Raw genomic sequence first — 16,432 nt, forward strand, 5'->3', positions numbered from 1 at the left:
CAATATTATTTACAAGTGCTGGCGCAAAGTAGCTTCTACATTAAATCAGATTATTCAACTCTAGGAAGGAATTTGAAGTATACCATATAATGTGAAACCTGATATTCTGAGTGAAAAACAAAAGCAACACATAACATGTATAAGTATATTATTCTGTGTCATATCTTTGTTCTGGTGTTCAGCACTGATTCCTGAATACTGTACATTCCTGTGCCCCATCTAATACAGGGGCAGAAGCCATAGGTGCTCCTTAGAGCATTGTTTCCAGAAAATGTTAAGAACAGTTAAAGCCTTAAGCTGAAATGGCAGATATGCACCATCTTTTATTTATAACAGACTTATCAATTCTTGTGCTCCACACCTCCCACCTTACCTTCCAGGCCTCTGACTTTATATTTGCAGGCAACTGGCAGTGCTCATGTATGAGTGCCAGAAATCTGTATGTTCATTTATCGTACAGCACTGCAGAATATATTGTTGTTTTATAAATAATTGTTGTTAATGATAATAACAATAATAATAAATACATTACACAGAAAAGGGATTAAAGTCCTATGTATGTGCATAGGAAATCCAATGAATCAAAAGCAATGAGTTGGTGCTTTAACTGCTTCAGGCACGCCCTTTGTAGGGTATAATCTGCAGTTCAAAATATGTTCCAGAGAGAATAAATCATCTTATTTTGTTCAGTATATTATAACTCTGAATGAGTGTGTTTTTGTGTTTTTTTTTATTTTTCCTAGGCACATGGGCACCGATTCCCCATCAGATCAAGTAGAGATTATTGTCGTACTGAATAATTTCAACAGTAAAATAATCAAAGTGCATGTAAGTAATAAATCTCTTTCCAACATGTCAGTCTTCCAAACATTGCTGGTCATTGGATTGCTACCACCTTCAATATACCATAAACTCACAGTTAGGCCACCTGATTCATGGCATCCTACATACATATACATGGGCTCATTTATTATTTCAATGCCTGCACTCTTTGTGTCACATCCTTGGTATCTCTAATCTTCAAATGCTAAATAATTCAACTATATATATTATGCATGGAGCCTATTATACCAAAACCAAAATAATTCAACAATATATATTATGCATGGAGCCTATTATACCAAAACCAAAATAATTCAACTATATATATATATATATATATATATAATGCATGGAGCCTATTATACCAAAACCAAACTTGACAAAATTAATCCCGAAAATGATTTCTTATTGTAACTACCAGTGCAGTGATGGTGATCACCTTACAAATTCAACTATTTGGATAATTGTTTGAACTGGGGTAAGTGGTACTAAACTGGTTATCAAAGCATAAACAAAAAAGAGAGAGAGTAAAAAGGCTAATTTAAAGGGGTTGTTCACCTTTGGGATAACTTTTAATATGATATAGAGAGTGATATTCTGAGACAATTCGTAATTGGTTTTCATTTGTTATCATTTAATGTTTTTGAGTTATTTAGCTTCAGTAGCTCTTAAGTTTGCATTTTAAGCAGTCTGGTAGCTAGGGTCCAAATTACCCTAGCAACCATGCACTGATTTGAATAAGAGACTGGAATATGAATAGGAGATGGTCTGAATAGAAAGATGAGTAATACAAATTAGCAATAACAATACATTTGTAGCCTTACAGAGCATTTGCTTTATAGAAGGGGTCAGCGACGCCCATTTGAAAGCTGCAAAGAGTGAGAAGAAAGAGGCAAATAACTATAAAACTATAAAAAAATAAATATTGAAGACCAATTGAAAAGTTGCTTAGAAGTGACTTGTTATAACATACTAAAAGTTACCTTAAAGGTGAACCACCCCTTTAAAGTAGCACTTTCACCATACTTCTAGTCTACGTAATCCACTATGATTTAAAGGGGTAGTTTCCCTTTAAGTTAACTCATAGTATGTTAAAGAATGTTCAGTAATTGGTAATGTTTCAGTTGGTCATCTTTTTTTAATTTTTTTGCATTTTTTTTAAAGTAATTTTTGTATTTGCTTTCTTCTAGCTATTATTCTAGCTATCAAATGGGACCCCAGCAGTCAACAACCTATTGCTATGTGAAGCTACATTTTAATTGTTATTGTTACTTTGTATTCTCTTTCTATTCAGGTCCTCTACTATTCACATTCCAGTCTTTGATTTAAACCACTGCTTGGTTGCTAGGAGAGCTTCTGAACAAAAAAAATAGTTCAAAAACCCCAAACCGGAAATTAGAACCAATTGTGAATTGTCTCAGAAAATCACTGTCTGCATCATACTAAGTCAGCCACCCCGTTAATACGCAGTGATTACAATGTAATACTATTAGTTTGGCCACGCTATGCAAATGCCCCTATGACGGTAGTTCATATAAAATCCCAAAACCAGGTTGCTAAAGCTGGACTTACAATTGAAAAGGCAAGGCCTAATCAATATAAACTATGAGGTCAGACATTACTAAGAGAGCATTGGTAAAAAATGCATTGTCTGTATTTAAAGTTAAGGCCAGCTGCTGTTATGTGGATAACTGCTTAAAAGGCCCTAATATGAGGTGGTGTCAAAGTCAAAACTAGCTAATATTATGAGGATAATGAAACACAAACACAACCTGGCTAAGAAACTGTTACATGACTGTGGGTTTTACTTAGAAGGGAAGCAAAGGAAATTCTTAATTCTCATGTTAGCTCAAATGACCTTGATCGAGTTCCATTATCTCTGAGCCTGAAGCACCTAAAAAAGCATTAGTACACTCTGAGTGTTGATAAGCCCAGTCTTTTCATGAAAAAGCATGGCAGTCAAACTGCTAGCAGATTTGCTTGGTTTTCAGCAGAGTAAAAAGCATGCTGACAGTTTGGGTCACATGAGTAAATTTTGGATAATTTGGGAAAATGACAATAAAATATATGAAGTGTTATTTAAGATTAATGGGCATTGTTCAACTTTGTACGTAACGTCATATGAAAAAGTTTGGGAACCCCTCTTAATTCTTTAGAGTTTTGTTTATCATTGGCTGAGCTTTCAAAGTTGCAGCTTCCTTTTAATATATAACATGCCTTATGGAAACAGTAGTATTTCGGCAATGACATAAAGTTTATTGGATTAACAGAAAATATGCAATATGCATCATAGCAAAAATTGACAAATGCATATATTTGGCCACCCCAACAGAGATATTACATCAATACTTAGTTGAGCCTCCTTTTGCAAATGTAACAGCCTCTAGACGCCTCCTTTTGCAAATGTAACAACCTCTAGATGCCTCCTATAGCCTTCGATAAGTGTTTTGATTCTGGATGGCGTTTTTTTTTTTTTCTATTCATCCATACAAAATCTCTCCAGTTCAGTTAAATTTGATTGCGTGCTGAGCATGGACAGCTTGCTTCAAGTCATCCCATAGATTTTTGATGATATTCAAGTCAGGGGACTGTGACAGCCATTCCAGAATATTGTACTTCTCCCTCTGCATAAATGCCTTTGTAGATTTACAAGTGTGTTTAGGGTCATTGTCCAACCTCTGCGTAACTTCAACTTTGTGACTGTTGCTTGAGCATTATCCTGAAGAATTTGTTGATATTGGGTTGAATTCATCCGACCTTCGACTTTAATAAGGGCCCCAGTCCCTGAACTAACCACACAGCTCCACAGCATGATGGAACCTCCACCACATTTGACAGTAGGTAGCAGGTGTTTTTCTTGAAATGTGGTGTTCTTCTTCCGCCATGCAAAGCACTTTTTGTTATGACCAAATAACTCAATCTTCAGCCCAAAGCACTTTATTCCAAAATGACTGGCCTGTCTAAATGAGCTCTTGCATACAAGCGTTTGTAGCGCGAGTGCAGAAAGGGCTACTTTCTCATCACCCTGCCATAGAAATGTTCTTTGTGCAAATTGCGTTGAATTGTAGAACAATTTACAGATACACCATCTGCAGCAAGATTTTCTTGCAGGTCTTTGGAGGTGATCTTTGGGTTGTCTTTAACCATTCTCACAATTCTCCTCATATGCCGCTCCTGTATTTTTCTTGACCTGTCAGACCAGGGTTTTACAGCGACTGCGCCTGTGGCCTTCCATTTCCTGATAACATTCCTTACAGTTGAAACTGACCGTTTAAGCCTCTGAGATAGCTTTTTGTAGCCTTCCCCTAAACCAAGATACAGAACAATCTTTGTTTTCAGATCTTTTGAGCGTTGCTTTGATGATCCCATGCTGTCACTCTTCAGAGGAGAGTCAAACAGAAGCACAATTTGAAATTGGCCACCTTAAATACCTTTCTCATGAATGGACACACCTGTCTATGAAGTTCAAGGATAAACAAGCTAATCCAACTAATTTGGTGTTGCCAGTATTCAGTATTGAGCAGTTACATGCATTCAAATTAGCAAAATTATAAGGGTACCCAAATTTTTGCACAGCCAGTTTTTCACATTTGATTTAATCCCATACAACTAAATACTGCTTCACTAAAAATCTTTGTTCAGAAAACACCCCAGTACTCAGATGTTCCGGGGAAATGAAAGACATACCACTGGTTTTTGTTGAAAGTGGAGTAAATTATTATGCAGGCTGAGAGGGGTTCCCAAACTTTTTCATATGACTGCACCAAAACATGCTTCAAAGTCCTCACATCAGTATGCAATAAAATGCTTGCATGTGTCTTACTTGCACTGGTGCCAATGTGATAGTTGTACCTATTACAGTGAAAAAGACAACGGAGACCTGTATTTTATACATGCCATAAACATGGGGCATAGTAACCGTAACAAATGTTGCCACTTTATATAAAGACATCATGGGAACCCGATTCTGCACCCTTTCTCCACTTTCCAGGCTCTTACTTATGCAGAGGCGCCCCCTGTCTAACAGGCTTATACATTTCAGTGCAAATTCCCTGTACGTTTGGAACACTTTGCTATTCATTGCAGCACAGTGTATAGGCTCTTTGGTAAGGGTCTTTCTAATGACTTGTTCAATATTCCATGCAAGTGCTGTATTGCTTTGCTGGGGCCTTACACATATTAATGAATATCAGCAATGGTATTTCTGCATTGATAGTGTCCTTTTACAGGTGCAAAAGAAACCAGATCAAATGCATGCAGATCTTCTTAGCAGCGAGTCTGAGGAGAAATCTGGTTTGTGGAATTCACTTATGAGGTAGGCAAATGTACTTTTTTATTGTATTCTCAATGTGTGTATGTATGTATGTATGTATTTATTTAATTATAATACACAAAAGCCATGAATATCTTGTAAATTATATCCTTATAAACGGTGAGTTCTGATGTCATCAGTTATAAACGGTGAGTTCTGATGTCATTTCAGTCACAAAAAAAAAAATCCCAAATTATTTTTTAAATATGTCAATAGTAAAAAAATGAAGCAGGAAGGGGTGGGACCCTTACTATCAGAGGGGGATCAGCTGGTTGATGAAAACAAAATAAAAGCGCAGATTCTGAACTCGTATTTTTCATCTGTTTACACAAATGAAGAACCAGTAAGTGAAGGTTTCCTTCTTAACACTCCCAATTCTAGTAATACAACTAATGATGCATGGTTCACACAAGAAGAAATTCAAAAGAGACTTGAACAGGTTAAGATTAACAAAGGTCCAGGGCCAGATGGTATTCATCCCAGGGTAATTAGCGAGCTTAGCTCTGTGATTGCCAAACCTCTTTACTTAATTTTTCAGGATTCATTGAGATCTGGTATTGTGCCAAGAGACTGGCGAATTGCTAATGTGGTGCCTCTATTCAAAAAAGGATCCCGTTCTCAGCCTCAAAACTATAGGCCAGTTAGTCTGACGTCAGTATTAGGAAAGCTTTTCGAAGGGTTAATAAAGGATAAGATACTGGACTTCATAGCAAATCATAATACTATGAGTTTGTGCCAGCATGGTTTTATGCGTAATAGATCTTGCCAGACTAACTTAATTTCTTTTTACGAGAATGTAAGTAGAGACCTCGATTCTGGGATGGCAGTGGATGTGATTTACTTAGACTTTGCTAAAGCATTTGATACAGTGCCACACAAAAGGTTACTGGTTAAATTAAGGAATGTTGGCCTGGAACATAGTATTTGTACCTGGATAGCGAACTGGCTAAAAGATAGACTACAAAGAGTGGTGGTAAATGGAACATTTTCTAATTGGACCAGTGTTGTCAGTGGAGTACCGCAGGGCTCTGTACTAGGTCCCTTGCTTTTCAACTTGTTTATTAATGACCTGGAGGTGGGCATTGAAAGTACTGTTTCTATTTTTGCAGATGATACTAAATTGTGCAGAACTATAGGTTCCATGCAGGATGCTGCCACTTTGCAAAGTGATCTGTCTAAACTGGAAAACTGGGCAGCAAACTGGAAAATGAGGTTCAATGTTGATAAATGCAAGGTTATGCACTTTGGCAAAAATAATATAAATGCAAGTTATACACTAAATGGCAATGTGTTGGGAGTTTCCTTAAATGAAAAGGATCTAGGGGTCTTTGTAGATAACACGTTGTCTAATTCTGGGCAGTGTCATTCTGTGGCTACTAAAGCAAATAAAGTTCTGTCTTGCATAAAAAAGGGCATTAACTCAAGGGATGAAAACATAATTATGCCTCTTTATAGGTCCCTGGTAAGGCCTCATCTGGAGTATGCAGTTCAGTTTTGGACTCCAGTCCTTAAGAGGGATATAAATGAGCTGGAGAGAGTGCAGAGACGTGCAACTAAATTGGTTAGAGGGACGGAAGACTTAAATTATGAGGGTAGACTGTCAAGGTTGGGGTTGTTTTCTCTGGAAAAAAGGCGCTTGCGAGGGGACATGATTACACTTTACAAGTACATTAGAGGACATTATAGACAAATGGCAGGGGACCTTTTTACCCATAAAGTGGATCACCGTACCAGAGGCCACCCCTTTAGACTAGAAGAAAAGAACTTTCATTTGAAGCAACGTAGAGGGTTCTTCACAGTCAGGACAGTGAGGTTGTGGAATGCACTGCCGGGTGATGTTGTGATGGCTGATTCAGTTAATGCCTTTAAGAATGGCTTGGATGATTTTTTGGACAGACATAATATTAAAGGCTATTGTGATACTAAACTCTATAGTTAATATAGGTATGGGTATATAGAATTTTAATTAAAAGTAGGGAGGGGTGTGTGTAGGGATGCTGGGTTTTCATTTGGAGGGGTTGAACTTGATGGACTTTGTCTTTTTTCAACCCAATTTAACTATGTAACTATGTAACTATGTAACATGACTCATTGAAATTTGTGTATTATAATAAATAAAGTACCCCCAGTTGTAAAATATGAGGATATTAGAAGTTACCGAGGAGTTCCATGACCTGTATAAAAACACTGGGCCTTCGGCCTCTTGTTATTATATGGTCATGAAACTCCTCGGTAACTTATAATATCCTTATATTTTACAAGAGGGGGTACTTTATTCACTATATACACACAAGTTAAAGGGATTGAAGCTTTAAATTAGACTTTCGCGGTTGGGGTTGTTTTTTTTTCAGAAAAAAGACGCTTGCAATGGGACATGATTATTCTATTTTACGTACATTAGAGGACATTATAGACAGATAGCAGGGGATCTTTTATACCTTACAAAGGATCAACACAGCAGAGACTACTCTTTGAATGAACAGGAAGTGGCGCGCTTTTGACTCCTTATAAATTACAGGTTGGATTAAAACCACTTCAATGAAAACTCTAAATAGGTATTCTTTTTTTAATTTGTAGTACAGAACACTCATATTGTTACAAGTATTTTTCTGTAAGTTGTAGCTAGTGATCAGTAATACTAATCTTTTTTGTCTTGCCCTTACCAACTTTGAAGATTTTCATTTATCCATCTGTACCACTGGCAAGGAATGATACATCACTTTATAATTCATTACTATAGTCCATGCAGCTGATCATGCTGGTCCATGGGGAGTTGAATGGCATTTGCAGTCCTCACTCTATACTAAACAATCAACCCCATTTTACTACTTTTATAATAAATCAAATAATTTCCTATTCATGATATATGTTAATCAATGCTTTCAGGCATCTCTGGTGTTAGTCAACTGGCAGCCACACTCATCTGATTTATAGCTGCTTATCTGCTGCCTCACTTTCTCTTTAGCAACCAGCAAATCTCAGCACTGGCTTTACAATAATATGTGCCATTTAAAATACCTTCTCTAAATTATAAAGATGTTTTTGTATTGCTTGCAGTGCACTAAAGGCATTAGGAAGACAATAAAATATGCCTTATGTTCAAATAAATGAAGAAAAACTGTCTGCCATGTTTTGTACAGTGAATCACAGATTGTGAAAAATGAAACCTACTTGTTATACTTTAAACTGAGCATGGAACTCGCTTCTACATCGTTCAGCTATTAGAGGAGAACAGTTGCACAGCTTATTTGATATGAAATTCTCTATATGGCCAAAAGTATGAGGAAACATGCCTTAACGACATCTCATTCCAAAACAAAGGGTGTTGTTATTAAAGCTGGGCCTTCCTATGTTGCCTCAATGCTATGCTTTCCACTACAAGTTGAAATATTGTTGGATGTTATTTGGTTCCATTCAATAATGGTTGCACACTAATGTTGGGCTTGACTTGCAGAGTCATCCTACTAATGTTAATTTGGGTTGAGGTCAGGGAGCTTTTCTGTTTTAACACAATAGTGTCCCATTTAGAAACTGTTGCCTGTGTCAGCAGTGTGGGGTATTGTCTTAAATAACCAATCCCAATCATTAGAATGTCTGCATACTTTTACTCCTGTAGTGTACCACTAATACAATTGAACAGGATACTCCAGTAGTTTGCTCCTGATGCTGCACTGTGTCACAGCATCCCATACTATCATACAAGTTTTACTATGACAGGTACAAAAGTTTTGTGGTTTCTAAGCTTGGTAGAATGTTTGTTTCTTTTAAATAATAAGATGTATAGAGGTTTTGTTTCCCTTTGTCTACCTGCTTCCTTTATTTTGATAAAGTCAATGTTCCCAGGAATTTATTGCAGCACGGAATGGAACGTAAAAGGTAGAAAATGAAAACAAAATATTATTTGATACTAATGGTAACCACGCTGGTGCAAATTATTAGTTATTTTAGAATATTAACAACAAAACCTCACATTTATATCCCATAAGGCCCTAAACATTATGAAGGTGCTTATATCAAGTAAGTGGCTACATGTTCTTGTTAAATAAAGCAAATTAACATGATAGCACGTGATGTTTTGTCCTAAAGCAACATTACTGGCCAAACGTATAACATATTTGTTTTGATATCCAGTTTCACAGGGGCAGGAAATTCTGAAGACAAAGAAAAGAAACATGATGTTTTAAATATTTTTTCTGTTGCTTCTGGACATTTGTATGAACGCTTTCTAAGGTAAGGGCTGCCATAACAATACTGTACATATATGCATCCTTGTGATCCGAGTGGACACTGCAGTCAAGTTACTGGTTGGACAGTTTTCAATGACCTTGTACTTTGTATGCATTATTGCAGATATTCTCTTACTGTACAATCCTTAGCAAATGCCACCTCAAAGCTGATTTTATTAGATAAAATGTAGACAAAACCTCATACAGCCTGACATTCTTTTATTATTATTCTCATCTCACAGTGTATGCTCATCTCTAACGTCTCCTGTAACAAGACTAGTCCCACAGATGGCTTACCAGCTTGATTAGCATTACAGTCGTCCCATAAAGTTTATGGCCTGTAACGTCTGTGTCATTTGTAGGACCTAGTAAAGTAACCATGTCCCCACCAACTGTGCACCATGCAATAGTTTATCATCCTGTTATTTATAAAGCACACACATATTATAGAGTTCCTTACAGAGAAAATTAGATCATTTTACATCAGCCCCTAAGTATGGAACTTACAATGTAATTTCTATAGTACAGGTTCAAATACAACACAGGTTGATTCCATAATAAGTTAATTAAACTGGTTTTTGCTCAGTGGGAGTAAATGGAGCACTCAGAGGAAACCCACATGAGCGTGACGTTAATATATAAACAGCCCTCACAGTACCCTAGGCAGAGTCAGACCCAAGATCTAAGTCCTGAAAGGCAGCAATGCCAACAATTATGGCATCTGCCCAAACCCCCATATACTGGCGTCTGTAATCAAAATATAATGCTAGTTTGTTATTTCTGCTTTACAGAAAGTCAAGAAAAGTTTTACACATTTTACTTTAGAGAAACATATTTTGTCATTTCTCTCCATGTGGAAAACTATTGGATCGTTTCGAGAAAAAAAGGAAACTAATTCAGAGAGAAGATAAACTTCAAAGTACTTTAATTAGATTTTGTCGGCTACAATCATTTTATAATTGCAAACATTTTATAAATACTAGATTTTTTATATCAATAAGTTTTTATTGTTTTACAACATTGATATATAAGACAATTTGTAACAATAAACATCTTGAAAACAAAATCGCGTCTAGTTGCAATCTTAAGAACAAATCTGTTATGATACAAACAAACGTTCAGCAACATAAATGATTGAAAAATTAAAAGGGAGACAGGACAAAAATGAAATAAGTAAATAAATAAAATTAAAATAAAATTTAGAAGCAAGATTTCAACTCTGACTTTGAAAATACCCTGGTAGACATTTACAGAGAAAAGGGAATATTAGATATATCGACCCCGTGTCGATATACCAACCAAGGACCCCATGTCAACAGAAATTTCTCATAAGAATCTAGCAAAATAAATACTAGATTTTTTAAAGAATTTATACAATATGATATGTATTAGGCATGGTTTAATAAAAACATGAATGGGGTGGCATGCAGGGTACACACCCCAACCCCATTGTTCTTTGTAAGTAAACATTATTTCATTATGCTTTCAACAAAAGTGTACTTGTGACAGAACCAGTAAATTGTGATGAGATTATATGTTGTAGGGCCCCTTTCTGAATGCTGAGCAAAGATCTGGCACATACTAAAGAACTTGCAGCATTATTGTGGATGTATCAGTATTAAGTAGGCACTTACTGACTTCCAATAAAAGCTTGTACAGACCATTCACTATTAGATTTGGAGCCTGTTAACTCCAAAAGTCCCCAAACAAGTATTGGTGAAGGGTTATCTAAACAGGTGCCATACAGTTTTGTGCAAAAAGGCTTTGGATGCAGTTTGGTTTATAAATGGGCAGTTCATTTAGCTGATGAATTGATTTGAATTATTTTGTGGATCTAAATACAGATGATTTCATCTTAAGCATTTGTACTAACTGTCCAAGTTGCTTTTATAGCATCAACAGCTTCCCTTATTCACCTTGACATTTACTGATAATTCTTCTCTGTTAACTATTTTCCCAACAGTTTCACTTAGTACAGGTTTTTTTAATAGGCCACATTGTCCTTTTTTCTATTCCACCAAAATTTTTCCATGATGTGTTCTTTGATTTTGTTGCAGAATTATGATGCTTTCAGTTCTACGGAATACCAAAACACCTGTGAAGTTTTGGTTTTTAAAAAACTATCTGTCGCCCAAGTTTAAGGTAAAACCATTCTTTTCCGTTTGTTTGGCTCTTGCAATTAAATGATCCTTGCTGTTTCCTTTTTTTTTCTTTTTAATGTGTATCCTATTTTTTTCTCCTTAGGAAATCATTCCCTTTATGGCTGAGAAGTATGGATTCCAGTATGAACTGGTGCAGTACAAATGGCCTCGGTGGCTTCACCAGCAGACTGAAAAACAACGAATTATATGGGGTTATAAAATCCTTTTCTTGGATGTACTCTTTCCACTTGCAGTGGATAAAATTATCTTTGTTGATGCTGACCAGGTATAGTACATTTGTCTAATTATATAGCATAATCAAGAACCAGGTTACAGGTATTTAAGCGACAAACAGCAAATGGCATGAAACCTGTTTTCTTCAAATCCAAATATGAAGCCTAGTGGCAAACAGGCCTTGATTGTGAATCCATCTTGGGTAATTATGTGAACATTCTTTCAATACTAGAAGGTTTTGTGAAGCTCATTGACTTTTTTCTCTGTCTTTGCAGAATATCCCTGCAAAAGCTTTTGGTTCTGTATTTTTATTCCTTTCCTTTGTTCTTATAAGTTCAGGATGTTCGGTGTTTAAATGATCTGTGTCTTGCCTATAGCTCCTAAGGAAAGGAATGTGTGCTTGTGTTTAATGAGAGAAGCATAAGAACCAATGCTTCATAGATCCTTACAAATCCAAGCCAAGCCCTGGAGTTGAGACACGTTTAATCCGAATATTGACAGTCTGAATCCTAGAGCATCATTAAATTGTGTTATTAAGACATGTTCCCTTAACCCCCTCCCTCACGCATATGTCTTTGCCACACCAGTCATTTCTTTCCAACTTACGTAAGTTATATAAAAACCAACTGCCTGCAGTGGTAACATTTCAGAATCATTTTCAGTGTAAAAATAGACAAAGGAAGAGAAGAACTCTGACTATTGAATTTTTCATACTACGTTGCTTAACAATGGAGTTTGTCACACATGGGTTTCTATAGAGGGGGAAAAAGAAGAAACATTTATTTTTTTAACTAATGGTAGGGAATTTCCTGAATTGGACTGTAGTATCACAGATACTGTTCTAGGGGCCTAAAAGCAAAAAAAAAAATTGGCTTTGTATGAGAAAAAAATTGTACCAAGAAAAAAATGTGTGACACGATGCATGCCGGCTTTGTGCGGTGTTCGCGCATAAGCGACAGTATTTGGTGCCAGTTTTCGAGCATGCGCGCCAGAGTTTGGGCCATTGATCACTAATGCGCAGTGCGCGCCAGTGCCCGGAAGTGTGGAACCCGGTGGGCCCCCTGTGCTCCAGTCCGACCCTTATTGGGCATCTCTGTGCTTGAAATGCCAAGACCGATTTTGACTTTTATTACCCCCATGTATGGCCAACTGTATAGAAATGAGCAGCTGTGGGACAGGATGGGTTAATCACATTGATGTGACAAAGCAGGGCATCTGGGAGGCTGAAGGACAGAATTATGAAGCAAACTGATAAGGAGGGGCAGCCCTAGAACTGAACGGCCATACCAGCTTGAACAGCTGAATGACCAGACACAACCCTGACCAACTTGTAAATGAAAATTTTACTTATTTACTGCTCTACTATCCTGTAGTTGCTGAGGCATAACATAATAAAAGGTTTCTCTAGGGTTCTGGCACAAGAAGTATAATAAATGATGACAGTGTTGCTGTAATATGGGTTCAAATGGACATGTTTTTTACCCACAATGCAATGTTGTTTTTTCTTTTAACCAGTATTCCAGCATTATAGCGGGCACCACTTTCCTAGCGATTCACTATTGATGACCCAAATTAACATCTACTTTCATAAACCTCGCACAAATAGTGTCAGACATTTATACTGATAGATGTGGCATCAAGAATGACAATAGCATGTGATCCACTAGACGCAAGTCATGTATGTAGAGGAGAATCCTCTTGACAAAGGACTTGGTGTCTGAAACATTGGGGTATTATTCTACCACACAGCAACTTATCTGCCTTACAAGCCTGATTGCAATATTTAATTGATCTTGAAATGAAATCTGTTATACAGTGGTGTGAAAAACTATTTGCCCCCTTCCTGATTTCTTATTCTTTTGCATGTTTGTCACACTTAAATGTTTCTGCTCATCAAAAACCGTTAAGTATTAGTCAAAGATAACATAATTGAACACAAAATGCAGTTTTTAAATGAAGGTTTACGTTAAGGGAGAAAAAAAACTCCAAATCTACATGGGCCTGTGTGAAAAAGTGATTGCCCCCCTTGTTAAAAAATAACTTAACTGTGGTTTATCACACCTGAGTTCAATTTCAAAGGTTATAAAGCCATTTCTAAAGCTTTGGGACTCCAACGAACCACAGTGAGAGCCATTATCCACAAATGGCAAAAACATGGAACAGTGGTGAACCTTCCCAGGAGTGGCCGGCCGACCAAAATTACCCCAAGAGCGCAGAGACAACTCATCCGAGAGGCCACAAAAGACCCCAGGACAACATCTAAAGAACTGCAGGCCTCACTTGCCTCAATTAAGGTCAGTGTTCACGACTCCACCATAAGAAAGAGACTGGGCAAAAACGGCCTGCATGGCAGATTTCCAAGGCGCAAACCACTTTTAAGCAAAAAGAACATTAAGGCTCGTCTCAATTTTGCTAAAAAACATCTCAATGATTGCCAAGACTTTTGGGAAAATACCTTGTGGACCGACGAGACAAAAGTTGAACTTTTTGGACGGTGCGTGTCCCGTTACATCTGGCGTAAAAGTAACACAGCATTTCAGAAAAAGAACATCATACCAACAGTAAAATATGGTGGTGGTAGTGTGATGGTCTGGGGTTGTTTTGCTACTTCAGGACCTGGAAGACTTGCTGTGATAGATGGAACCATGAATTCTACTGTCTACCAAAAAATCCTGAAGGAGAATGTCCGGCCATCTGTTCGTCAACTCAAGCTGAAGCGATCTTGGGTGCTGCAGCAGGACAATGACCCAAAACACACCAGCAAATCCACCTCTGAATGGCTGAAGAAAAACAAAATGAAGACTTTGGAGTGGCCTAGTCAAAGTCCTGACCTGAATCCTATTGAGATGTTGTGGCATGACCTTAAAAAGGCGGTTCATGCTAGAAAACCCTCAAATAAAGCTGAATTACAACAATTCTGCAAAGATGAGTGGGCCAAAATTCCTCCAGAGCGCTGTAAAAGACTCATTGCAAGTTATCGCAAACGCTTGATTGCAGTTATTGCTGCTAAGGGTGGCCCAACCAGTTATTAGGCTCAGGGGGCAATTACTTTTTCACACAGGTTTGGATTTCTTTTCTCCCTAAATAATAAAAACCCTCATTTAAAAACTGCATTTTGTGTTTACTTGTGTTATCTTTGACTAATAGTTAAATGTGTTTGATGATCAGAAACATTTTGTGTGACAAACATGCAAAAGAATAAGAAATCAGGAAGGGGGCAAATAGTTTTTCACACCACTGTATTTACTTTTCCATTCGGTGTCTTTTGACATCTGCAACAAGACTTTTTGGAAAGAAGGTAGTTAGATATGATCAAATGAAGTATCTTGAGCTTGACAAAGAAAGACTTTTATAATGTTCTACTCTTTCTCTGGTTCTTATATGTTTCTCACATTTATGTCTGGTAGATTGTCAGAGCAGATTTGAACGAACTACGTGAGTTTAACCTTGGAGGAGCTCCATATGGCTACACTCCTTTTTGTGACAGTCGTAAAGAGATGGACGGGTATCGTTTCTGGAAATCTGGCTATTGGGCGTCACATCTGGGGCACAGAAAATACCACATCAGGTAGAACAATGGATTTTCCAATTATAAGTGAATATTCTGTAAATGTAGGGTTCCGCTGCTACACATATTGCAAGTGTCTCTTTCTCTTTGCAGTGCATTATATGTTGTTGACCTGAAAAAGTTCCGAAAAATTGCTGCAGGAGACAGACTTCGTGGGCAGTACCAGGCTCTCAGCCAAGATCCAAACAGCTTGTCCAACCTGGATCAGGTAATGTCTTCAGAAGACTGTAGTTCCTGTACACCATCATTTAATATGGAATTAGGCTACTACACTAGGAAACTCTGCAATCTTATTTAATGAAGGGGATTTTTCCATCTAGTGACCATTTTCTCCTCCTCTGGTTTAAAAGCTCAAGTTCTATTGTGATCAGTTTTCCTATAATGGACAATATGGTAGGATGACAGGTTGGTCTCTAATAGCAGAATCCAGATAGCGGACACACAAAAATAACATTTAAACGATTTTTTAATTGCAATATGTATAATATGGTTAATTCATCTTTTATGGGTTTTAAATATCTAGAAAGCAGCATTTGCAACAAATCAAATTAAAGGTTGTAAACCTATATAATATAAATATATATATATATATATATATATATATATATATATATATATATATATATATATGTAGAAAGCTGACGCACACTGGGATTTCTCAAAATAATCAAGATAAAGGTCCATGTGAGGACCGAAACGTCGATCCAATAAAATATGATTCATTTTTGAGAAATCCCAGTGTGCGTCAGCTTTCTACATACATATACAAAAAAATTTTCTGACTAGCACCTGGATCTCGACTCCAGTAAGTGTGTGCCGCAGCCCTTTCACATTTATATATATATATATATATATATATATATATATATATATATATATATATATATATATATATATATATATATATATATATATATATATACATACTCCAATGTTCTGTGATTAACAGGCTTATTAAGAAAGAGAACTGCATACGAATGCAATGCATTGTAGGAAATGTAGTCTTGACTAAAAGATCGACTACTGCTACAGTGTTTCAGCGGTACATGTGGTCAGAGCCAGTAGTGCATGATGTAGAAGAGGAAAAAACATACTACAGGTATGGGACCTGTTATCCAGAATGCTTGGA

At 36.9% G+C, this 16,432-nt stretch overlaps 1 protein-coding gene across 1 annotated transcript in view; it reads left to right on the top strand.

Moving 5' to 3' along the window:
- Positions 1–16,432, top strand: part of uggt2.L (UDP-glucose glycoprotein glucosyltransferase 2 L homeolog) — a 139,046-nt gene that overhangs the window by 107,642 nt on the left and 14,972 nt on the right. Inside the window, exons 30-36 of the mRNA XM_018247246.2 lie at positions 744–828; positions 5,052–5,137; positions 9,266–9,364; positions 11,418–11,502; positions 11,605–11,787; positions 15,143–15,303; positions 15,397–15,511. Coding sequence (XP_018102735.1) covers positions 744–828; positions 5,052–5,137; positions 9,266–9,364; positions 11,418–11,502; positions 11,605–11,787; positions 15,143–15,303; positions 15,397–15,511 — 814 coding nt within the window. The remainder of the gene's footprint in view (positions 1–743; positions 829–5,051; positions 5,138–9,265; positions 9,365–11,417; positions 11,503–11,604; positions 11,788–15,142; positions 15,304–15,396; positions 15,512–16,432) is intronic.

Source organism: Xenopus laevis, chromosome 2L (genome assembly GCF_017654675.1).
Source record: "Xenopus laevis strain J_2021 chromosome 2L, Xenopus_laevis_v10.1, whole genome shotgun sequence".
Taxonomy (NCBI): domain Eukaryota; kingdom Metazoa; phylum Chordata; class Amphibia; order Anura; family Pipidae; genus Xenopus; species Xenopus laevis.